Source organism: Epinephelus fuscoguttatus, linkage group LG14 (genome assembly GCF_011397635.1).
Source record: "Epinephelus fuscoguttatus linkage group LG14, E.fuscoguttatus.final_Chr_v1".
Lineage (NCBI taxonomy): Eukaryota > Metazoa > Chordata > Actinopteri > Perciformes > Serranidae > Epinephelus > Epinephelus fuscoguttatus.
In genome coordinates this window covers 12313523-12340407 of record NC_064765.1, presented here as the reverse complement: position 1 = coordinate 12340407, position 26885 = coordinate 12313523, and the positions used below count along the sequence as shown (strand labels likewise).

Genomic DNA, 26885 nt, shown 5'->3' with positions numbered 1-26885 from the left:
TTGCTTTGCTACGACACAAAATGGATTACTAAAAATAATCTGTCTTTCTTTCCTGCTCTCTGTCTTTACACCTCTGTGAGCCTGTTTACACCTGGTATTAACATGTGTTTCGGTGATCTGAACACAAGTAGACCGCCATGACACATCGCCGCTCAGTCCTGTGTCTATCATGCATCTCCAGCTGACCACTTGTCAAAGGGCCCTGGTCACATTTATTACGTCCACACTCTTGCTAGCATGCTTGCCAGTCACGTTAGCGGTTGTGTCTGCACAGCTAGGGATATCGCTGTCAGCAGAATTCAGCAGATCTCCTTCCATATGGCAAAATGATGGACAGTCAGGCAACACTTCGTTGAGCTCATCGTAAAATTGGCAAGTTATAAAGCATTTGCACACTGTCCCCAAAACAACCACCACATCCTTCACTGATGACATAGTCCTTGTTGGGGAAGTAGTCATGTATATTTTTATTGTTTTTGTGGTGTTAAATGTCGTTTTGACAGTTGAATGAATGGTGATCCGTTAATCCCAATGTCAACTGTCAATCATGGATGTCACGTTTGGTTTTGGTGCTCTTGTCACTGTGTGGTGGTGTTTTCTCTGAATGCCTTTGACCAACCTCATGGACTGAAGTACAGCCTTGAGTTTCTTGTCCAGTGTTGCTATGCAGAGGTAGTGTTTGATCCTGGAACAGTGATTCCACCGGCAATCTGGAAGGATTTGGGCTAAAATACAGACTCCAAGAATTGTCCTATTCTGCTTTTATTGAGTCCGTTCGTTTAACGTTGTCTGTTGGTTTGGTAATCTAAGCCTTAAAAACAAGAGCAAGTTGGAAAAAGTGGTCAAGTTGTGCTGTAAGATCAGTTTTAATAACCTCCAGCATCTGTATGAAGAGAGGGTCACCTCTAAAGCTTGGACGATTGTCTCAGACTCTCAACATCCCCTCCATGTTGAGGTTCAGATGCTTCCAACAGGGCGGAGGTTTAGCCTTCCTAAATGTAGCATTTAAGTGTTGCAGATTGTCCTTTGTCCCATCTGCTATTTCTTATCTTAACCACAAATTGTCCGTGATTTACCCCTGACAGTGTGTGATACTGGATACTGTTTGTTATGTATTGTACTGTCTGTTTTGTTGTACTACTGACTACTGTCTGTATTCTAAATTGCTCCTTGGGGACACTTTACCTTACCTTACTCTATTTTACCTTACCCTACCAAATATGTCCAAGGCCACCTCGACAGGTGGTTGAGTGGTTGGATCACAATGTGTAAATAAATAAACAGGCTCTACGTCATCTTCTATGTAACTCTATGGATGACTTCAAGAAAAGATTATTTGAAGCTGTGTGCTGTTACCTTTGGCAGACTTTTCCCCTGACCTTGTGGCCATTTGGAACAGCTATAGATACTTTTTGCCTTAGATGTGGTGACGAAACATTGTACAAACTAGTGTTAGTATAAACCATCCTTTAAAGTGGCCTAGTGTCAGTAGGAAAGGCCAAAATATTGCTGTTAAACAACAAGTATTACAAAGTTAGCCACAACTCCAGCTATGCCACTGTGAATGGCCCTCACGTGATGTTAGCTCAGGCTCGAAGACAACAAACTTTAAGGGTTGCAGACAGAGGCTGTGTCACGTCCAAGTCAAAATAATAAAAGTCTGGACTGATGGCCTAATGGAGTTTATTCCGTTCTCAATTAACTCCATCAACAGACAGCAACAACTCAAAATTATTAGACAGTTTGACACAAATAAATGCAGTTAATACCTTGGCTGATGCCAAACTCTGATAAACTCCTCCTGTTTGTCCTTATTACTTATTTATTGTTGTTTATCTCCGTCTTAAAGTTACTGTCAATTTCTGTCTGTAACCTCTATGTCTACTGTCTTTCCAAAATGAAAACACTTCCTTGTTCATGGGAAATAGCAAAATAAGGGCAACATAAATACATCACAAATGCAAATTTAGCACATTAGCTACTGAGCATTGGGGTCATTTAAAGGCTGTGCACAAACTGGGGACATGTAGTTAAAAAAAAAAAAAACAAGGCATTTACCAGGCAGCAGTCTTTTTTTAAAAAAAAACACATCTTATCATAGGTGCATTATGGGTAGTTTAAGATCCAGTTTTTGGAGCTTGACTAATGATAGCAACTACAGTTAATGTCAAGATATTTCGGCCTGTGCTTCTTTATTCGGTCTGTTCCGAATCCCCAAACAATTATGTAAGTGCGATGATAGAGCACAGTAGAAGTTTTTTTAATAGCTAATTCTTGTTAACTTGCAATATGCTATGAACTTCATAGGAAATTTTGGCACACAGATTCAAAATCCCAGTTCATTTGCCTCTTTTCTGACCTCTTCCTCCCACCCCACGTGTCTCAGTCTCTGTGTGGCTTCTCATTTGTCTTCCCAACATGGATGTTTCACAGTGTGTCACTCAGCTTTGTACTGACAGAGCTGTTATTTATGGGTGACCTCTGGGGGTGGAAGAAGAGTTTAACCCTCTGACCCCTGGAATACTAACAAGTGACCTCAGCGGACTTCCTCCAGTTTTCATTGGCACTGGACTGTTTATGTTTGGCCGAATTTTGCCCCAGATAGAAGGATGCAGAGCTGAATGTGTGGTGGTGGAGAAGTCGTGGTGTGGGTGCTGGCCTGGGACGTGTGTGTGTGTGTGTATGTGTGTGTGTGTGTGTGTGTGTGTGTGGCCAGGGCAGAAAAGCAGGGAGGAGTATTGTTGTCTGTGTGCTCTTTTGGCCTGAAGGAAGGAAACTGTGGAAGTGGGGAGTAGAGAGGAGGAGAAAGAAGTGCCACTCCAGCTCAGCGAGTGTGAAGGGGATTTGAGATTAGTTTCCTCTTCCAGACTCTCTGGGTTTTCTATGCAGGACCTGGGTCATTAAGCTCGAGAGTCATTCTCACAGTCATCATTCTTCCTGAAGAGAAAACATTTTTGTGCCAGACAGTGTTATTTTGTGTGTATTTTCGTTTGTGTGTCTACATACCTTTCTCATTCAAGAATAGCCAGAAGTTACTATCTTATTCGCATGTGGGTTCTTTCTAGATTTTAAGTAATAGTTAGTAATTAATTTTTTTCCCTTGACCTCGATATTTCTCATTTTCTGCCTCTTAATTTTCTCTGATTTCTGCGAGGGAGTTTGTGTGTGTGTTTCATGTGTGTGTGTGCGTGTGTGTGTCTGTGCCAGGGAGTTTCATTATGGCTGCGCAATATCAGTTAAAGGGTTCTCGCTGTTATGAATTAACACTTGAATGAACTCATTTCCCTTTTCACGAGGCAACGAGAGCTCTGTAGAAAGAAGTTATTAGATTGTTCATGCCAGTGTTGTATGACTGGAACCATTAGAGGCTATTTTCAAGGTAATTTGTTGTAATTTGTAACAAGTGTAAAATTAGTGTGATTCTCTCGGTGCCTTTCCTTTTTTCTGTTTGGCTTTCGATCCCCTCTCCTTGTTTGGTCTGATAACACACCTGTTGCTTTGACGGTAATATGTTGCCTCTCTGTTCTCTGATTGGTTGACAAGAAGGTTTCAGAATTCACATAGCTACAAATGAGACAAAAAACGACAAGTCTTTCAGTGAAAAAGTATTCTACTGTCAGCCGCTCCTAAAAAAAAAACCCAGCAGCCCTCACTGTCGACTTTACGCTCCTTTGCTGTGGCTGTGTCTGCTACGTAGCAGGAAATGTCTGCTGGCCGTATCATGTTGGTCGTCTGGCCACGACTGACTCCCAGGCCAGACTTTGTACATGCCTGCTTTTAAAGATAAGGCCCGGGCCATGCTGCATGCGTGAGCAGTGCTTGATGGCTACCTCACATGCTTGCAGTCTTCACACATACAGCATTGTGGGTGTGGCGCTGCTGCAGAGCTGCCTGCTGCTGTATCTGCTCTTATTTCCACGATTAAAACTGATACCCCACTCATTTATGGAGCCGTGCAAGCCACTGTCAACAACACGGCCATGACAGTATTTGAGAATAAAAAGTGAATTTTAATGACAGCGGGATGGCATGTACGGGACTGACTTGAAATAACCTTCACTGCCTAGTGTTGCCCCTTTTACAACAACACAGACGCAGGTTGGTTCTCTTAAACAGGCGTTTATTCGGGCATTCCTGTCTCTCTGAAGCATCTCCTTCTTGTCATGCCGTCAAACTATTTTTAAAAATAAACATAACAGAGAACTCATCAATACAGTGTACAAAGTGCAACATGACAGAAGAGAAAACAAAATGGCAGTCAGTGCAATCATGAGAAACATAGTGAAATGAAATACCTCGTTGGCCACTGGTCATGAAAAGAGTTTCCCAAAGCTCTTAAGTCCTTCAAACATCTTTTGGATTGTCTTTCCGACAATCCACTTCCGCCTCAGACATTTACACAACAAAAGCCAAATCTAGCAAGACATTCTCAGCACTGTGCTATACACTGTCCCACAGCGAATTCCGCCGTAGTGGTACACCTGACAATGAGCATTAGTTCCGGCACAGAAATTAAGATAAGCGAACAATGAACTAATACCGTCGAAGCTTCCACCTTTACCTTGTATGCATCAACTCAGTCTCATGACAATAAGATTTGAATCATCATGAACTAAATTATTTATCCATGTATTTATGAAATTCTGAACTTGATTATGCATTGTGCACATTTTAAACTAAACATCTTTAAACAGCACTTACACGCTACTGTTTAAATTATGAGGTGGCAGTTATTTTATATAAAATAAAATCCATGGATTTAACCATTCAATAGCCTTAGTCAGGCTAAATAACAACAACATCATAAGGCTATTGCTTCAAAATCAAAGAATTAATTAATTAATCCGAGCACAGCATTTGCATAAGAATGTAGAGCAGAGTGCTAAATATTTTTTGAATTTATGAATGACTCTACGTCAAAATCTGCAGGGGGAAGCACATAAAACATCTGTTTGCAGCTTGCATGTGTCTCTTATTGACTGTCCCTTCACTTCCCTGTCATTCCCCTTCTGTATGTGAACTGCTACAATGGGGGGAAATGGAGTCAAGGCCAAAAGTCATTATTACAATTATGAAAAGCAAGCAGGCGAAGAAATTGAAGTAAGTGACATGAATTCTGTCTGTACGTCATTTGATCTCCTCCGCTCTGTTCCAGGACTGAGGACAACGCTGCATTACAGCTACATGCATCTTAGCCACAGACTGTAAAATTTGCTCTGTTTGGGAGCCAGCCCCTAGTGAGCAGTCAATGAACTGCAGTTTTTGGCACTTCCACGTTGGCCTCACTTGAGTTGAGTGCTGGGGGTTGCTGCTTGAGCTTAGCCAATAATTTTGTTGTTTTTTTGCTTTTTTTTCATATGTAAAGTTCAGACCTTAAAGGCGCTATATGTAAAAATGTGGCCAAAACAGTTACTGCACTCAAATTCAAAATACTGCTGCGAGTTGTGTCCGCCCCCCCCTCCCCTACAGATTCGAGGTTGCTGGACAGCGGCACGCTGGAGACTGATTTATTTGCCCACGAGCGGCTGCCGTGGCAGGGCTGCGTCGCCGCGTCCTTGATCTTCGGTTTTCCAGCAGACCGTTTGAGCAAGCCCGGCTTCTCTGCTGCTAACACTGCTGCAGGGATACAGCTGAGGAGGAGCCGGCTACTAATGCTATGTAGCGGGACACTGCTAATGCTGCTTGCCGTGCTGCTGTAGCTCAGTCGTAACTAATATGAATGTTATTCCTTAGTCTCTGTGACATATTAGGAGGATTTTATGACTATTTGCTTTAGATTTCTTACATATGACCTTTTAAGGGTCAGTCATGTTATGTTGCGCATTGATGTGTTTTTAATAGTCACACAGCAACAGCAACACCATTGACAATAATGGAGGTTATTTGCCATTTCTGTTTCTTGTGGGATTTGTTGAAAATGTAGAATATCACAAGATTTATTGTTTAAAAACTCAGTTTCATTTAATATCTCTCCTTGTAAAAATCCCTCTTCTTTCATTCATGATGTTTCTGTTGATGTTGTTCTCTTTCCTCGAGCTGAAGGGCATCCCATATGGTTGCAATGTTGTAGGTGTCAGATCCGTTCAGGCATTGTGCATTCAAGTGTTTACTATATAATGAAGCACAGATGCTATAAAAAAAAAAAAAACAAGCTTTAAAAAAAATCTGTGCCTCTGAGTAGCGTGGGATCACAATCAGTTTGTCACAGTGTCCGATTCCAGGTTGTCGTGGCGTTTAAGATAATCCCAGATTAGTGGTGATGAGACCTGGTGTAATCTGCCGCTACCGCCAACGCATAGACGGATGGCCCGTGGCTGTCCCGCAGTTACAGTGTGACTGGTCTCATGTGCACATCAGTACAGCGTGTACTTTCTGACCTTTTTACTCCCAGACTTTGTAGCGTGAATAATGAATACAATGTCTTTTAACCGACTTTTCAGAACATATCAGTGCAACTGGAACAAATAACAAAATGTTGTAGGAAGTGCTCTATCTAAATTGGGTTTGGTGCATCCTGCCAGTTCAGTGGAAGGAAAATCACTTCTTCTCACCTTGGGAAGGTTGGGTTTTAGGTCATCATGATATCCCTAAACAAAGATGCCCAGCAGGATTATCATTCATTTAGCTCCATGGGCATTAAGGTAATCACTTTTAGGACATTTCAGTCCAGATAGAGAGTGTGTGTAAAGTGACTGCTGGTGCCAGAGGACCATGATGCTATTAGAAGAGGATGCTGGAGCTCTATGCAGGCAGTTAATGTGTTCCTGGAAATGCTACAGCAGCAGTGCACTCAACAGGGAATAGGGCCAGTCATTAGTCCATTTCCCTGACTTCTTGACTCCGTGCACCTGCCTTGATGTATTGACGAAACCATCCCGGTTTCAGTTTGTTTATATTTAAGTCTGCCGGCTGAGACAGTTGCTTCCTTTCTGATTTCAGTCTGACCAATAAAGTTGATCTATTATATTTATCTGTCTCAATATGTTTCTGCTGGCCCCCCGGCTGTCCTCTTTTCTCAGCCATAAATGTAATTACTCTTCCAACCACGCCGCAAGGATGCCTGTCTTTGTGTCTGCTTTCCTTTCTCCTTGTTTGTCCATAATTTATGAGCGAGGCAGCAGGATGCATGCCCACGATGTTCCAACAAGGTGGACATATTTTTTTTCCAATACATCTTAAAAATTCATTACAGCTGTAGCCTAGAGGTTAGAGAGGTAGGGGTAGTATTAAAATACCGCATTGAATGGTGGGGCATGCTTAAAAAATCTGAGTATTTAACTCCCAGTTCGTCCAGTGGACATCTGATCTGTTCTTAAGACTGCATAGTTAATGGATTTTCCACTGTCACTGGAGGGTGATTGTTTTAGATGTAGGCATGGGTGTCTTGCAAACTTATTTTTCCACAAATGGTTCCTCATTTCCATCATGCTTTCAGTTGGACAAAGTAGTCTTACCACAAGGTCAACTGAGTCTTACGGTCTCAGACAAGGAGGAAGGTTTTGTTTGTTTAGCTCTGAGCTCCGAAGTCATTGAAAACTGCTGCCTGGTCAGTGACTACCGGCATCAGACACCAACAAAAAAAGTGTTTTCAGAAAGTAACCACGTTCTTTTGTTGTTGAAAGGGAAGAAAAAGTCAAGTTGCAGTGTTGTACCAAGGTAGTGAATTTATTTTTGAGAAAAAGACTGTATGCAAACTGTACATTTCCTTTGAATACAGAAATGTATTTTGTATTTGGTATGTTGTTGACACCCCAGAACGCACCCAGGGTACCTTGCACATCATATATGGATGTGGAAAGTCCAGAACCAAACAGTTCGGGCTTGCTCTGCCAGGAAATTTTTAGCATCAACACTTAATTTTCTACATTCTGGTGAATTTTATGCACCAATTTGTGCATTTTGTGTATAACTTTAGGGTGTAGATGTCTTATACTTTGTGAGCATGAAAACACTACATTTATGTTTTTATTGGGGAGGACAAATGCACATGTTCTTAATAATAAGGGTGAAATCTACACTAATGGTCATGGAGTTGACCCAGTTGTAACATGTAAATTTAGGCAGGAGATTAACCTGGAAATCCAGATGCCCCGCCCCCAGCAAATTCGAATTTGCTCTGCACGGAGATCTGGCCCTGACGAGCAGAGCCCGTTGAATCGCCATCGGACCAATCAGATCAGTCTGTCTGACCAAGGCGGGCTCTGGGTGGGCGTAACATGATGACGACAGCGCTGCGCCGTAGGAGTCGAAAAGTAAACAGCCAAGATGGCAGCTGCCGAAGGACTGCGTCCATTCAATTTAGCTTTGAAAGAAACGCTAAGCCAACTACACTTACCTTTTTCTTTGAGAGAGGAACAGAAGACTGCCCTAGAAGCCTTCATTTCCAGGAAGGACGTTTTTGCTGTTTTGCCGACGGGATACAGCAAAAGCATAATATATCAGTTAGCCCCACTGTTCGGCAAACAAATTGGGCTTAGTGCAATGAATACGTCACCTTGTTTTTTGCTCTGATTGGCTATCGTGCTATCCGATTGCGTGCGGCGGCATTTAATATGCCTCAGTTAGTGCTGCCCCTTGGGTAGGAAGGGTGTGTCGGTGAGGGCCAAAATCTTTCAAGATTTGAGTCTGGATTTCCAGGCTAGCAGGAGACAGCAGACAGTTGAGAGCTCTGGGCCTTCAGTTAACTACCATTCCCAAAATTAAGGATGGGCTTTCAGACTCAAACTTGTACTGATATCAGGCCAAGATCTCATATGACAACTTTAAGCCCAAATTTAACACTGATGAATTTGAGAAGTTTGTCTCACTTTTGTCCAAAGGAGATATGGGTTTTGAGAAAAAACAAAGTTATATTCTTCAAAGTAAGGAATTGGAAAAAAAGTATTGTTTTGGTATTTACCCCAAAACTCAAGTTTGTACCAGCCTTGGTATCAAAATATAACACACCCAGCTCTAATTAGACATAAAATCTATTGTTAAAGCTCGCAAATTAAAATTATGTCAACATAACGTTAAAGATTTTTGTTAGTTATACCAACCAATTAGTAGCTGGACAGCTTAATGTCAAGCTGACTTATGGATTTAATAAATGCTGCATTTTTTTTAACCTTCTGTGACCTGATTGTTTAGTAGTATACACTACATATTCCCTGTTATTATGTCATAGAACTCACAGGGTGTCTACAGGTCCTGAAAAATTCTTAAAATATCTTAAATTCATTTGTAATAAGAAGGCCTAAAAAGTCATTAAATAGTCTTAAATTTGAATTTGAAGGTCTTAACCACTACAAACATTTTATCTAATTTCATTTATACATCTTTTAATTTCTTTCTATGTAAAAGTCCACATTTCTAATGTTACACATCTTTAAACAACTACTGTCATATTACTTTATACTTTCACCTTCCTGTTGGCATAAGGTAGATGTACAACTCACTCTGATAACCATATTCGAAACACTTGTCTGACACCTGTAGACTAATTTGGGGGTTAAAAACTTCTGTTAAACTGCAATTTACTTTGTGTCAGGTATACAAAACTCTCATAAATCAATCTATCATTTAATTGACCTATGGCTAAGCCACGACCCCTCCACTAACTCGGACAAACTATCAACATTCAGTCACAGGTGCTATGGCAGGTGTCACAATACACGGCATTTCGCAGGAGGCAATTGATGATTTTTGGAGACATAACGATCAAATGTCATTGAGAAGTAACCAAAAGGGCCTAAACTACGCATTGGAGGGATATATTCATCATTTTATTGTTGAGAAGGTCGATGAAAAGCTTAAATTACAAGCCAAAATTTATAGGTCCCAGTGTAAGTGTGATAAACCGCATCTCGTTGCCGTCACCATCAAAGACAACAAGACAGAGGATCAGAATTGTTCCACTGAAGTTAAGGTTTTTGGCTCAGAATATGAGAAAAGGATAACAGCCTTTTTACTATCTTTACCAAGAGTGTCTCTCCGTTAGTTTGGTGCTACAGTATTTACACTGAATCATTCAGCATAACGTTTGCCAACCTTTGTTATCTCTGCGATTACAGATAAATTAATGAAGCTAAGCTCCAGAAGTTAACGTTAAGCAACTAGAGCCCTTTGGACAACAGCTAACAATGATGTCGATCACGAGTACAAAACTAGAACAAATAGGCCTAATAGACTCCCAGCAAACAAGGTGACATGATGAACAACGCAGCTAGGAGCTAACGTTAGGCTAACTTTAGCTAACGTTAGCTAGAGATGTTAAAGATAACTTTATATTTCTTTCCAGCAAAGTGACAATATGTTGCCTAAAACACAATGTTGATTTACTTTAAAACAGATGTAGACATCATTGTTAATCTTATTCACGTTGAGTTGATGTTGTGGTCTAACGTTACCACACAACTTTATCCAAAGGAGACACTTTTCTCGGTTGAGATGTGGTTTAAAGGGTAAAAAATACACCTCGTCACCCAGCCTCTCAGGATACCTTGTGTCGGAGTTGCATGTACCCCATGCACACTGATTTTTAAACTTCAAATATCAGAAAAAGCTCATAAAACCGAACAAAAATGACTTTCTGTAATGCATTTCAATGGACGTCCAGGCAGAGAATGTCCGAGTGTATGGAAATGGCTATACGCACTGTGATTGGCTCATTGCGTCATAGGTCAAGAATCACACAATCCTGTCAGCTCCTTCAACTTGTCCTTTTTTGCCTCTTCATATAGCATAGGCTGCTGCTTTATAGCTGTCCATGTTTTCAGAATGGCTGCAGTGTGAGTTTGAGGCCTCTTGGATGCTTCTGGTAATCCATGGTTTCCAGTCGTGGAATCGTTTAACTGTAGTTTTATGTACAGTTGCTTCTGTCGTGTTACATTATAAATCCACCACAGACTCAGACCAGACTTCGGTTGTCTCCATCTCTCGTGTCACATTGTAGTTTGCTTACATATCTTGCCCACGTGGTCGCCCCTCCAGAACACGGGCAGCGCCACTTTGCAGCTGCATGGTTACTATACTGAGTCGTTTTGTGTGCAGGCTGTTGCCAATAAACTTTTGAGTAGTGAATTGGGATTTACAGATGGTTCACAAGATGGTTTATCCAGGGGATAAACCATCTTGTGTCCTGCATTTTTCACCGCTGATGTATCTAACAGGGGTGTTTAACATTAATAGAAAAACCTGTGACTTGTTTTGCCTGCACCTCCAGTCTCCATGCAGCTTCTGCCTGTCGTAGCCACGCTGTGGGTGTGTTCTGGCTCTAAGCTGATGCTCACAGTGACCTTTCTCAGGTCAGGATGGACAGCCGTTGCTTCCAGGCCTCCTTTATACCACTGGTGAACTGATCCAGATGAGTCCCCACGATGCTCAGTCAGCTCGCTGCCCTGCTTCTGCTGTGACCTGAGGGCCGGGAAGGGACGGAGATTAAGGGCGAAAACATGTTATAAAATAAACAACACCTGAATAAAGTTCTTGACATTATGTACTACCGAATTCAGAGCTGTATTTCATTATTGACTAATGACTGACTTCCCTTATTGAGCCTGATTCTGCTCGGTACATCTCCAGATGTTTTCCTGTTTGTGCTGGCTCAGTGGGAAAAGCAACATTTTAAAAGAATGCGTCTAGACAGTGCAATGTTTGTGCGTGTGTTTATATGTGGGGTTGATCAGATGATTGTGGTTTCACTTCTTCTCCAAAGGGTCTCCATGTGATGGTGATGTGGTGGAGAGCAGTGTGCTGTTTGATTGTTGCTGTGCCAGAAGTTGGTGCCTGAGTCCTGCATGTTACAGAGTGTCCTTCCAAAAACACACCCCTGAGGTTTTATGTGAGGCCTACAGCTGCTGTGATTGGACAGCAGACTCGGGAGCATGACAGGAAATGTATGCTTCTTTATGTTTTGTGAGGAGCCGCTGTGCTGTTGCATTTGCATACCTTTGTGTGGGAAATAAATAGTGTAGCAACCAGGCCAGCCCTGCAGCAAGGGCAGCATAGGAGGGATTTGCTCTATTGATGCGCTCACAATCCAACCTTTGTCAGTATTCAGCTGAGAAATGATGCAAGCAGATTCACAGTATCAGTGGGTGTCCTGGCCACTCATCAGGAGGAGTGACACGATCAAACAGTTTTAACACATTTTACTGGCACTGGAGAGGGGTGGGCGGGAGTTAGAGTCGTTGTGTCATCGCTCTTTTGTAAGAGTTTGGTTTGGACTGGAGCGGAAAAATCAGAATCCCATATGTGTTGTGATGCAGTTACAGTTCAGGCTGGAAAAGGCACACTGCTGCTCCTCCACCTCCAATCTGTTGAAAGCAGTTTTTTGGGGGGCTACATTTCAGTTTCCAGAGGTTCTTGCTGAAGTAGAGCTGCAAAGATTAGTCGATTAATCGATGAGTCAATCTACAGAAAAATAATTGCTTCACTTTTTTGATAATGAATTAATCATCCAAGTAATTTCTTTAATGCAAAAAGTGTCAAAATCTCTTTTCAGCCTCTCAAATATGAAGATTTCCTGCATTTCCTTGATTAAAATCATATTTAAATGAATCTTTTTGGCATTAGGACTGACAAAAAAAAGACGTAAAGACATCAACCTAGACTTTTCAGAAACTTTGATTGACTTTTTTCACTATTTTTTTTTACCTTATTTAGACCAGACTATTAATCCATAAATCAAGAAAATAATCTGCAGATTACTTGATAATGAAAACAACCATTAGTTGCAGCCCTTCTATTATATTATAGCAAAATAATTCTATCCCTGCAGAGGTGACACGTGTCATCACTTATCATTTTATATGAATGATTTGTCCCCCTCAATTAACTTTATCAAGTGGCCAAGACAATCTCAACCATGCCTGACAGTATAATGTGGTGTCAAAGGTAATGAATGTCCTCGTTCATAAATTCAGACTGAGATATTAGACCGTACATTATTCAATGGTGTTAAATATGAATTTGTGATATTGTAACTAGGACTGCAACTGTAGTCATCAGCGGTTATTTTGCATTTCTCAAGTAATGGATTTATCACTTGATTTGGTTTTGATTTCACTTTATTATCAGAACAAAATCTGGAATTTATCTCTATGAAAAGTGGATTCATTCATTCATTTTCCATAACCACTTATCCTGTTGGGCGCCGCAGGGGTGCTGGAGCCTAACCCAGCTGACATTAGGTGAGAGGCAGGGTACACCCTGGACAGGTCACCAGACTATCACAGGGCTGACACATAGAGACAGACAACCATTCACACTCACATTCACACCTACGGCCAATTTAGACTCACCAGTTAACCTGCATGTCTTTGGACTGTGGGAGGAAGCTGGAGTACCTGGAGAAAACCCACGCTGACACAGGGAGAAAAAGCTGATATTGTTCAAATAAAATGTGAGAGAGATAAAAAATGTCAGAAACTGTGAAAAATGTTCATCATACTTTGATGATGGAAGTGATAAATGTCTTCTTTATTCTGACCAACATTCCAAAACTAGAACAACATTGCAAGTGGAAATATGACATTTGTCAATAAACAAAAAAGCCAATGCTAATTTACTGTTGATCAATTTATTAATTGATCAAGTGACTGTTTCAGGTCTAATCTTAATTTTAATTTTAACACAAGAATTTTATCGAATTTGGTTTTAAACAGTAAAACACTTCCATGTTTTGCCGTGCAATGAATCTCATGTACAGTAAGAAAAGGTGACTGTGTGTATTGAGGGCTGCAACTGATTTTCATTATTAATTAATCTGCAGACTATTTTCATGTTTAATCATTTTAACCAATAAATGCTTGTCACAATTTCTTAGAGTCAAAAGTGACGTCTTCAGATTGCTTCTTTTGTCCAACTAACAGTCCAGAACTCAACAACCATTATATATTTACTACATCATACATCATTAACGTAGCTTCTTACATTTAAGAAGCTAAAACCAGCAAATGTTTGACTTTTTTTTTCTTGAAACATGACTGAAAAGATTTATTAATTATCACTATAGTTGGCAATTTATTTTCTTTCAATCGACATACCAATTAATTGACTCATCATCACAGCTCTAAGTGAATTACACTCATAGTATACCCTAACCCAACCATTAATGACACACAGCTCTTGTTAAGGGCAACCATGGCTTTGAGCATTCCTCAGTAAATGCCGCTCTTCAAGGTTGAAATGAAACTAACACCTCTGTAAACACATTCTTGCAAAGTGAAAATTGGGTCCTCTTATATAGGAATGCCATTTAAGATGGTATGCCAGTCCCTGTTATGAATGCATCTCTTATTACAACTAATGTCAGAGGTCATGAACAATTTTCTACTTGGAAGAGATAATCTCAGACATTAACTACAGAGAAAAACATAAAATTTGATGTAAGATACATGATTTTTGAGGGATCTCAATACTGTGATATTTGTGTCCCGTCCCAGTTGAGCAACAGTCTCAGTCCCTCTACTCTTGCCTCAGCTCTGCTTCTGTCCATCCTCCATCCCGGAGCTTTGGTCTGGAACCTATTAGAGCAGGAATCTCCAGCAGCGCCCTGCTAGCGCATTAGCATGCCTTCGCTGACTCTCCCTGACAGGAAAGGGACACTGATTTAGTGCAGGCAGACAGATATTTAACTTCAGTCACCGGGAAATCTTTGGAAGGTAAATGGCTGGTGAGCGAACGCAAGGAAAGTTGTTTGTCAGTGTGTGTCATGTCTGATGTAGGTGGTCATGTGTAATCATAACAACTCTCTCTGTCTCTTTCTTTCTCTCAGGATGGCTGAGGTGTCACAAGAGGAGAGACTCCAGGCCATCGCTGTAAGTAGTTGTACACACATATACAGAGTGCACATCAGGGCACACTGATGGCTGGAGAAACAACAAATCATTGCTGCTTGTCAGGATCTGACTGCCCGCTCTTAATGACTCAACCTTTTAGATCCCATCTCCTTCACCCATTAGAGGGCATTGAAAGCTAATGCAGCGGCTACATTTTCTGTCTGTCTCTCAGTGCCTCTCTTCCCCGTGTCTGTCTGTTGGTCTTTTATCCTTTCGGTCTGTTTTATCTTCTCTCTTTGTCTTTTCAGACACACAATAGTGAGGTTTCAATCCTGTATAATTATGTATACTGGGATATAAATTTTCACTAAACTTTTATGGCAGAATGGTTACTTAAACTCATTTTTTTCCCAACAGTATCTTTCTTGATTTAACAACAATAAACAAGACATACACATGCACACATCCAGTATGTGTACATATACATCAACAGACGCACAAAAGAAAAAGAACAAAATTTCGGTACAACCACCAAATGTTTAACACGCATATAATCCACCCCACCCCCCACCCCAAAAGTGTGAATTAAAGAATAAATAAATGGTGAAATGGGAGGGGAAAAAATAAAATAAAATGAAATTTAATTATCTTAAATTAAATTAAATTAAATTAAATGTATATAAATGAATGGAGGAGATAATTAAATAAAAAAAGGAAAATAAGTGATGAATGAATTATTTTATTTTGAACAAAAATAAGAAAATACATAGTAAAAGACAAAAGAGACGAAGATAAGTGTCCAAAAAAAGAGTAGATAGAAGTAAAACTTATATGAGTTAAAAGACAAAATGTAAGAAAAGAGTAGGAACATATATTATTTCAACTAATTCCCAAATTTAATTGCAACTAATATAAAACTATCCCCAGTCTATTCACCAGCCAATTAGATAAATTAGTATTAAACCCAGTTTATTTACAGTCCAAATACCACCCAGTGTTAAAAAATAAATATGCACTCCCCTAACACAACCTTTCCTCATCTATATATCTGTCAGAAATATCTTTTTTTTTTGTATAGTTTCATTGGTCTTCCATTGACTTCCAGTCCACAAGTTCACCCCAAACCATGGAATACACAGACTCTTCTTAGTTGTACACACACAGTTTTTTACAGTTAAATTCTCTTCTTAAATTATAACCCCTCTCCCGTTCACAAAACATTTTTTGAATGTTGCCCATGATTTTTGCAGTTTTAATTTTGACCAGATCTAAAAGTTTCAATGCATGTGGCTTTAAAAACAGTGTGTTTGCGTGTTCCCTGTACCCCACATTGTGTACTGTCCTGATTGCTCTCTTTTGAAGGATGTATAATGGTTTAATACGAACATACTGAAACCTTTGAAATATCTGTCAACACAAATGTCCTCCATAGAAGGCACCTAGAATGGTATGATGTAATATGGTCGCAACCCCAACTTCAATGTCAAACATCAACAGTTCAAACATTGTTCTGTAAGTGACTAAGTGTATTATGTGAGTATGTGCCCATCAATATAAAGTACATGAAGTTAACTGTATACCAACTTCCATCTCTTTCTCTCTAATTGTTTTTCAGACACATTAAGCAATTACATGGACTTACACTTAATGTACTTAGTCATCAAAACTTACCTTTAAATCAGCAGCACTACCATTAAAGACAAGAGCTGGGTACCATCCAAAATGTTTTAGTATCTGTCGATAAGTTACCTGAGTTTCAGTACTAATGCATCATAAATCTGGTGCCCTGCCCCGTTAAGAACACAGTGTGGTGTTCTTTAAAACATCTGTTTTATAATGTTCTTAGTGTTGTTGTGCACTTGCAGAGTAATTATGGTGTGTGTGTGTGTGTGTGTGTGTGTGTGTTTTATAACAGGAGAAAAGGAAGAAGCAGACAGAGATTGAAAACAAGAGGAGGCAGCTGGATGATGACCGACGGCAACTCCAGCATCTCAAGGTACACACACAAATAATGTAGAACATCGTCTGCAAACAGGTGAAGTTTGCCATATGTAGAAGGTTTTGATGGCGCTAGTTACAGTACACTTGGATTGTTCTTTTTTAGTTCAGCCTCACTTTGTAATTTAAGCAGGCAGTTTACAACAAACTGGATCAAATACTGGTATGTTCTCACAGGCAATATTTTGGACGTGAGACCAAAACATAGCACCATATAGAGCTTTGATCGCCACAGTGTGCACAGGACACAATCAGAGCTTGTCCAAATCTTTTGCACAGGGAAGTATACTGCGATGATTTGGACAAGCTTCATTTTGTTAATACCACATCTTTAGCAGTGAGCTTGGAATACATGTTTCCAGTTTCCCTGTTATTTCCACCTCAGACAGGAAGATCCAGGACAGAATTCCACACAACACCCCAAAGAAATTACAATAATGCATCTGGTAATTAGATTTATTCATCATGGTTGTACTTAAACACACAGTGAATCAGTAATTGACAATAAAAGGCAGCAGGAAAGTAGCAATCTGTCCAAAAATGCACACAGTTTTTACCATATTTAAACAATGCTATATCTCCCCCATTTATGAAGGCATGCTTTTCAACCCGCCGCCTTTGAGTGTGACTATAAAGGTGTTTGATTTACAACGTGGTCCTGTCTACACATTGTACGAACTAGGGTGGCACGATATGAGGAAAGAATGCAGTATGTGACTTGAAAGACATTATACAAGTGCAGTCCATTTCCCATTGTTGAGTACCCCGATATCTATATTACTTGAGATAAATAAACAGATATTTAAGTGTTCTCAGTTCTGTCTTTCTGCTGCTTTCAGTACACTTAAAGAATAAAACAAACTGCTTGATGAATTTTAAGAAATGAAAAATATTTCCAACATTCTTGGACTTAACAAACTGAACATTGATCTGAACACAAAAGGCAGTTTTTCTACTGATACTGTCTTTCAGCTAATTGAGTTGTTGGTGATGTGTTTGTTGTGCAAATTGATGAAAATTTTTATAAAAGTATACTTTGCAGCTCTAGTAGGAATCAGTTGTTTTTTAGTATAACCCCACTCAAGGTATCTCATCCACAATCCCCATCTGTTGCTTTGAAAATCTGTTAATCCTTTTTTGAGGGGACAAACTAACTGCACCATTCCTACAATACCAGAGACATCACCTTAACCTTTACTTGCACCTTTTCTTGGATTAGAGCTACAACTAATGATTATTTTTATAGTTGATGAATCTGTCAATTATTTTCTCTTTTAATTGATTAGATGTTTGGTCTTTAAAGCCCAGTTCAGACCAAAGATTCGCAACAAGAACCACTTGCACCACTTGTTCTGCAACGTTCTAAAAACCTGCCGGTTCACACCAATGCAACTAGATGAGATGGTGTATCATCTTTGTGCAACAGCTCTCTGTACTACTGTTCTGATTTCCAGCTTTTCAGGTTTATTTTGTGGCTGAATATAATTTGTAGCTTCTTAAAATATGAGTGAGGACAGTGATAGTGAGATACTGGCTACAGTTGCATCCAGAGTGGTGATGAAATGGCGAAAAACAGAAACAAAGCGTGCATCATATGGACTGTATTCATAATAAATACACCACAATAATGTAAATAAGCAGCAATTAATCAGTCAGTGAGAATGTGTGTGTGTGTGTGTGTGTGTGTGTGTGTGTGTGTGTGTGTGTGTGTGTGTGTGTGTGTGTGTGTGAGGGGGCAAAAGCACATACAGCGAGCAGCAGCAGTGACCCACCATCCGACACCGGCACACTGTGAGGACGGAAACAGAGGGCTTGGTGGGGATGGAGCACCCACCACAGCAAGACAATACACCATCTGCGGTCATTTTGACTTGACCAGCAGATTTCATTACAAGCCGATTGGCTGTAGAAACAGGTGACGTGCTTTACATTCTAAGACCAGCTGGTGGTGATTTCACTTGCTGAGTTGCAGGTGACATCATCAGCTGGCTTGAGTCGAGCTCAGACGGCCAGTTCACACTGCTTCAACTTTTCTCTGCAGCGTTCTCAAAGGGTTTTGTCTGGTTGCGAATCTTTGGTCTGAACTGGGCTTAAAACATAAGACAATTGTTAAAAAAAACAGGTTAATTGATTATCAAATTAGTTGGTGATTAATTTAATAGTCAATCTCAACAGCTCTATCTTTCACAGACAGACAGACCTGAATGTGAAATGAGTGAACTGGTGTTCATGCACCTCGCACTGTAATCGACACTTTCTGAGAACAGTCCAATTTAACTTTGTTTGAAATGTACTGGAGCCCTCGCACTGATAAGATTAAAGTATATTTATGAATAAAATTCTTTCCCAGTGTAACCTGAACCCCTACAAGCCTTTCCCTTACTCTTACCAGAAATACTCCCGGTCAGGTCTGCCACAATAACATAATTAATCTCAGCAATTCCTTTAAATCTATCAGTCCCACATAGTGAGATACTCCCTAACCGCTGCTGTCACGGAATGTTCAGAATGGACGGCCGATAACACCGGCAGCTCCTCCACATGCTGTTTATACACACACACGCACACACACTCCCTAAAAAAGACACTCAAATCTGCATGCATGTGGACACACACTCATTATATCAGAGCCAAGGCTTTTGTCAGCGAATGTGTCAGCACTATCAAAGCTACTTCAGCCCGAGACAATTCGACAGGTTACAGATACGAGCAAAGGTTGTGGTGTGTATGAGCCGGCGCAGACGTGTGTGTGTGTGACCTGTGCTACTGCCCTTGCGTGCTCCCACTTTTTCTATTTTCAGAGCAAACCTTTGTATGTGTGTATCTGTACGTGTGTGTCGGCCTTTGTGTGTGTTGCTTCATGAAAGGACACAGAAGCCTCGGACAATGCGGAGGGCTTTGGCAGAGGAAACAGATTTTTGTCCCACTCCCAGCAACAGGAAAGGGCTCTTACACCCACCGCACCCCGCTTTCGTCTCACACACACACACACACACACACGGAGGGGAAGTGTAATCACGCTGTACAGGAGCATTAGAAGGCTCTTTGTGCAAACCGCAGCAAGTATTGCTTTTCCAGAGGCGGCTTTCATGTGGAAAACCCAATAAATGTCTCCGTTTACTTACCACATTTTTATAAGCGTGTACCTGCCCCACCATTTAAACACACTAATACAGGATCCTACACACACAGTCACACCCTCACAGTGCAGACAAAATGGTGGGATGAGGTAATACAGTGTTGTTAACACAGAAAGCATTCATAAGAGCTCTGTTTTTAATTAGCCAGCCATGGCAGATATGATTATACATGCTGCAGCTGGCAGTCTCTTTAATTAAAAACTCTGAATATCAAACACATAGTTTGTAGAATTAATCACATTGTTTACAATAATTTCCAGGAATAAAATCCCTGTATCATACATAAAATGAAACGGCGAGCACCTAAAAAAAAAGCACCACCTAAAAAATCAGTATCAGTTGAAGTGTTTGCTATATTGAAAATATTTTCACCACTTTACCTTGCTGTCATACAGCCATTTTCATTGGGAAAGATAAGGTAAAGTACTGACCCCATGTGTTTTCAAATGTGAAATTTAACATGTGAAAACATGTTAAATTTCAAATTTAAAAAATGTGCTTTGCATATGAAAATATGTAGTTTCCCAATTCCCATGTGAAACCCATGGTCTTACATGTGACACCCATCAAAAACCCTGCGTCTCATAATGTGATCAACATCCTATGTTAAACCCTCGTAAAACCCACATTCAACCCACGTAAACCAGCAGTGTCATGTAAATCTTGCTTACAGAAAGACACTTGCATGCACCTCCATGTGTGTGTCTGTAGAATACAAAATGTCTCGGTAGTACTTACATTTTCTGTGAAGCATTTAAAGGGAATGGCCACTTTAGAATGAAAATACAGACAGCACTTACTCACCCTCATGCCGACAAGAAGTTCAGTGTAGTTTTTTAATCCACAAAACTCGTTCGGGGTATTGGAGGATAACAGCTAGCCAGAATAACAGCTACACTTGAAGTGCACGGAACCCACATTTTGAAAATGTAATAAAACTCCGCTAATGCCTTTCAAAAACATCAGAACGGCTCGTCCGTCGTAATCCAAGTGCCCTGAAGCCGCGGCATGCAAAATTGACTTGAAAAGACAGGCGAGACTCAATAACTAGCACCACCACTAGCAATCAGCTAGTCTCGTGTGAGTTGCCATGTAAACACAGCACGCCTGCAGGCTAACTGACAGTGAGAAATGATGCTATGAAAGTGGAGTAAATTACATCTTTTCAAGTCAATTTTGCAAATTTTATTACATTTTCAAAATGTGGGTTCCACGCTACACACTGTAGCTGTTATTCCGGCCAGCTGTTATCGCAATACCCTGGACGAGTTTTGTGGATTAAAAAACTACACTGGACTTCTTGTCGGCATGAAAGTGAGTAAGTACTGTCTGTATTTTCATTCTAAAGTGGCCATTTCCTTTAACCCAACAAACACCAACCCAAGCAGTCATGGACAGGGCCAGCAAATGTTGTGCAAAAGAAAAAAAAGAGTTATTAAAGTGCATTGCCTCAGCATCAATGGTTTTTTAGGTGGGTCTTTTTGGTGGCTAAAATACATTTTGATGCACCCCCATCCACAGCAGTATATTGCAGCTTCCGTGCTGGTAGATTTGGTTTATCAAAGACACCAGCAATGCAACGCAGTACATAAAATAAGCCCTGCAGAAACATCAAACAGCTCAGACCACCATGGTTACTTACATATCTTTAAACACAACAGTTCCGGCTAAAGAATGACAATACAGCAGTTTGCCAATTTCACATATCTCCCCAATGCAAAACAGTTGCCAGCTGTCTAATCAGAGGGTTTAGGGTGACGTCACAGTGATCCATTTCATAGGGAAGCAAAAAGTAATGTTACGGATTGAAATGACCAGTAGTACTTACCATTGACATTCGTCTACAAAGTTATTAAAAGCACAAACATAGCACAAAAATAGAAGTGTAAGTGCAGTGCAGAAGTAGTAAATACTTTGCTCTGAATAACATGAATGCAACTAAAGATAAATATATGATGAGATACCAGTGCAGATACAAAAGCAGCACTATATGACATTCAGAGTGTTTCTGTGAGTCAGAGTCTGACTCAGGACATCTGCTAGATAGTAGATACAGCCACAGCAGTTTCTCTGGAAGACAACACCTCTTCTCTGGAAAATGAAGCAGTTGTGTTTGTCTCATTTGGAAATGATTTTTTTTTTTTAAATAACCCACATGATGTGAGAAGCAGCTGGCCCGCAGGTATTGTTAACATTATCTAATCTGGCCCCCATTCAAAGAAGTTTGGACACCCCTGTTGGGGCGGCAGTTGTTCAGTCCATAGAGACCAGGGTTAGGAACTGGCAGGTCAAGTCCCCATCTGGACCAATACGGAGTGTGGACTGGTAGCTGGAGAGGTGCCAGCTTGCCTCCTGGCACTGCCAAGGTGCCCCTGAGCGAGGTATCAAACCTCCTCCATGGGCAGCACCCTCGCTCTGACATCTCCCCATGTAATGCATGATTCTTTGTCGTCGTCGTCTTCTGCTATATAGACGCGAGAGTGGCATCAGTCTGCTCATCTAGCTCATGGCAAGAAAGCCTTTTCCCAAAATTTGTTGGACTATTTTTAAACTTAAAGCTAAGTTTTAAACTCAGACAATAGTTGATAGAATAATAAGAATAACAGTCTGGATAAACTTTATGTTGGAGGCACTGAATACGAGACTGTGTTTTCAAAGAATAAGAAGTTTTAGGATTTCACTTTGTCGAAGGAAAGATCCATGATGAATTAAAAAAAAAGCTCAGTTCACTACAGCTGCTCAGTACATTTAGGGGTGTGTGTGTATGTGTGTGTGTATGTGTATCACAGTTCCGCCCTTTGTCTGCTACGTTAGCAGCTTTTACTCCAAAGAACAATGGAGAGGGACGTAACTTTAGCGCCCCAGCTTTACGACTATTCGTGCAGACTGCTGTGTGTGAGTGTGTGTGTGCGTTTGCCTGTGCATGAGTGAGTACATTAAGTGATGTCAGGCGTTTGGGTAGTAGGGTGTGGCGAGAGGAGTAGAGAGAGAGAAAGAAAGAGGGAAGCAGGGTTGGATTCAGTACCCAGGAGACCATGCAGGGCCGGGGTATGAGGAGTGTTGAATTACACCGTGAGAGTGAGTGTGTGCTGTAAAGCTCCTTTGAGCTGGGTGTCTGGAGCTGAATGACTCGATGGGGAAAGTAAGAGCTGTAGGAGAGCGACTTAAAGAGATAAACACAGATTGGAATTAAAGGAAACACACTCTGACATTTACAACTGTATTCAATATATCGTACACTAACCGAGTTCATGAACCCCATGATGGATACAGATGCATGAAAGAGAGGGGAAGGGGGCGGGGGTCGAGTCCGAAAGAAAAAAAAATGGGGGGAGTTTTGCTGTAGAAATTCCTGTTGCATCACTGGAGAAGAATTCACATCAAGCACAGGTCCAGATTTTCAGTCCAACTCGTGAAAACAAGCACTTTTTCTAGCACTTTTCCATATGGCCAAGCAGGGTTGAATTTCACTGCACCGTCTAACAGCTGCGAGTGAGACACACTGTTATATTTACCTCAGAGCACGCCAAGTATTTGCTCTGATATTAGCTTATCTGCAGGAGGGAATGTAGATGGGGAGTCCAGATAAGGACACAGGGCTGTTTGGAAATTGATAAAAGAAATAAACATAGAGTGAAAAAAGAGATAAAGAAGTGGAAGGTAGGAGAATAATAGAATGGAAAATCCACCTCAGAGCAAAATATATGCATGTCACTCCCACATGTTACATGACACTGAGGCCTTCATTTCCAACATCACACATGCAGTCAATTTGAGTCCTGGTTTCCTGTTAAAAAGGACATCCTGGGCTTTCAAGTGATGTAACACACGTGAGGGTGTCACTAGCAGAACTTATCTTTTGTCTTTTCAAAAGCGGGAATTGCTGCTTATGGCACTAAGAAAATTAAGTTATATTTATAAAGGGGTGGCACGGTGGTACAATGGTTAGCACTGTCGCCTCACAGCAAGTGAGTCAGCGTGGGTTTTCTCAAGGTCTACTCCGGCTTCCTCCCACAGTCCAAAGACATGCATGTTAGGTTAATTGGTGACTCTAAATTGGCCGTAGGTGTGAATGTGAGGCGGAATTTATAGGCCTACTTCTGCGTATAGCCTGACGTGCACCTCCCCAGAAATGTAAACACATGTTGAGGTGAGGCAGACCAGTCTATTTTTGTAAGCTGAAGCCATTTCCCTCAGTGGAAACAAAGCTTTTATTTACTTTAATTTAAAAAGAATATATCATTTTTTTGTTATATGTGTTTTATCCTGGCTTCATATGAGCAGAGGAAATCTCTGCTAGTCGCTAGGCTAATTACAATGTAAAATGCCATAGCCTTGTACTAATAACATTAGCATGTTGTATTTGTGTATTTGTTTGTGTTGTTTGTCAGTGAACCTTGTGAGTTGTAATGGAGCCGAATTTTATAACCTTACCTTTGTTAAACATTGCTGTTGTCCCTGGCTTTATATGAGTAAAGGAAAAGTCCGCTAGCTGCTAGGCTAATTTATGCAATGTAAAATGCCATAGGCTTGTACTAATAACGTTAGCATGATATATTTGTTTGGAAAACGTGTTTAGTATAAGACAGTTGTTTTGTCGATGAACCTTGTGAGTTGTAATGGAGCCAAATTTTGTAACGTTACCTTTGTTAAATGTTGCTGTTGTCCCTAGTTTCATATGAGAAGAGGAAAAATCCACTAGCTGCTAGGTTAATTTATACAATGTACAATGCCATAGGCTTGTGCTAATAGCGTTAGCATGTTGTATTTGTGGGGAAAATATATCCAGCTAAAGACAAATGCTTTGTCTGTGAATGCTGTGAGTTATAGTGAAGCGGATTTGTGTGCTTGTTTGAAATTGTCGCTATTAAGCCATCTTTAATGTGTGTTTAATGTGTGTTTTGAATCAACTCAACTTTACAGCACTTCACAGAAACCTCCTTTTTGACTTGTAAACACACACATGCCGCACACTATGTATAACCAGTTAAAAGCATGCACAGTACCTTTAATAATTCACTTCTTAGACATGAATTTAACCATGTGACAGTACTGTAAATGTAATGTAATGTTCTTTTTTCTTTTGAAAAGTTTGACTACATTACATTTCTGAGAAAAAAAAAATCTTTGATATGTTTCTGACATCCCAATTACCTAAATTTTGTTTTAACATTATTCCTTCTGGGTCCTAAGAGTATATGGAAGTACTTAATTATCTTGTCCTAGAATTATCTTTATCTACAGTAAAAATAATAAGACAGTTTACAATCAGTCCATTTAGTCTCAGTCAGTGCTGTCAGTGTGCCCATAAAGACGTTCTTGTAATTATTGTCAGCCTCTAGGAAATGTTTGATGCCGTTTAAGATTACAACTATTTTGTTTTTATCTTTGAGCGACTTATCTAGACTTTTAATCCCATGCTCGATTTAGAATAATAGGAGAATTATATCATAGTTTGGACTCTTTCTGTTCAGTGCCAGAGGCTTTGAGGCCCTGGCTGGGTGCCATAGTCCACTTGGCAACAACAAGTTGGCAGCAGTTAAAGTATGTGACAGAATCACTGAGTGGCAGCAGTCAGCAGAGAAGTGCTGGGCGCACTCGCTGGGAGATTTTCATCGTAGATTAGCTCAAGGGCTCGCCGTTCTCAGTCAAAATACGGCTAATCTTTTAGAAAGGGTTAGAGCGTGCTGAATTTGGGGTGATTGAAGTTCTGCTAATGAATTAATTAACTGATCCTGATGAAAGACGCATGATTAAAAGGGTTCTGTCTGCCTATGCTCTTTTCATTATAGCTGACATACACACTTATTCACCACACAGGGGGAAACTATAGTGAAATGTGTTCCTTTTTTACCAGAATTAATAGATAAATTGAGTCAGTCTCCACCTCACTTAACGCCTTTTGTCAGTGCTCATTCCTAACATGTTATGTCCTTTTGCAGTCGAAGGCACTGAGGGAGCGCTGGTTGTTAGATGGAGCTCCAGCAGAGGAGGAGACTCAGAAGCGTCTGCATGAGGACGAGGTGAAGACCAAGCTCCTGGAGCAGGTTATCCTCAGGTCAGCATCTAAAAACACCTGCATGTTTGATCTTTGATAAACAGATGGTACAAATTATTTTATTAGCAAGTGAACAGGTCAAATATGTGAAGTCAATGTATCCTCATACAAAGGTTCATATATCTTAGGAAAATATACATACATCAGTTTGTATAATACCCAACCAACTATGCCCCGTTTCCACCGAGCAGTATGGTACAGTTCAGTTTGGTATGCTTTTTTTCCATTTCCACCGTGAAAAGTTGTGGATGGTACCAATGGAACGGTTCCGTACTGTTCTGTTGGGGTACCTAGCCCACAGATCTGGCACTAAAAGGTGGAGCTGTGATCACTGCAGTCTGTTGATTGGTCAATAGCGGTGGTTGCTGAACAGCCCCGCCCACATTTAAGGGTACTGTTTTTGGTGGAAACGCTAGGGTCTAGGTACCATGTCTGAAGGGTTACTTTTGATTCCAAAGGTACCATACCGAAAAGTGTTTAGTGGAAACGTGGCTTTAGAGCCCCATGAGTGGTGTCATCATGTTACATACTTAACACAGAGTTACATACTTCATTTAAAGTGATGTAGGTTAGGTTTAGGAAAAGAAATATGGTGAGCACGTACCTTAAAATAATTCAAAGCTCACACAGTCTCAACCACAGGTCTCCTGGGGGAGAGTCCTGTGTTTGTTTGACCCATCCACCACCCAACCTACTTTGTCATGCAGAATTTCGTTCTTTATACTTCTTTCTTCTACAAATTGTGGTGCATCACTTTTCGTAGGTATACCTACGGAATGTCTTGTTGTTAATGGGGTTCCAGGGTAGCAATAAAGATTGGACAAGGGTCTGGGTTTTTCAGATTTACATCTGCAAAGAGCAAGCATGCTCAGTGACGGCTCTGAACTCAACATATGGCAGCAACATGTTGAGTGTTTTCTTTTTCAC

At 40.5% G+C, this 26885-nt stretch overlaps 1 protein-coding gene across 1 annotated transcript in view; it reads left to right on the top strand.

Moving 5' to 3' along the window:
- palm1b (paralemmin 1b) overlaps window positions 1–26885 on the top strand; it is a 43656-nt gene that overhangs the window by 11509 nt on the left and 5262 nt on the right. The window contains exons 2-4 of the mRNA XM_049597210.1: window positions 14759–14801; window positions 16678–16758; window positions 25843–25958. Of these exons, the coding sequence (XP_049453167.1) occupies window positions 14760–14801; window positions 16678–16758; window positions 25843–25958 (239 nt within the window). The 5' untranslated portion in view covers window position 14759. The remainder of the gene's footprint in view (window positions 1–14758; window positions 14802–16677; window positions 16759–25842; window positions 25959–26885) is intronic.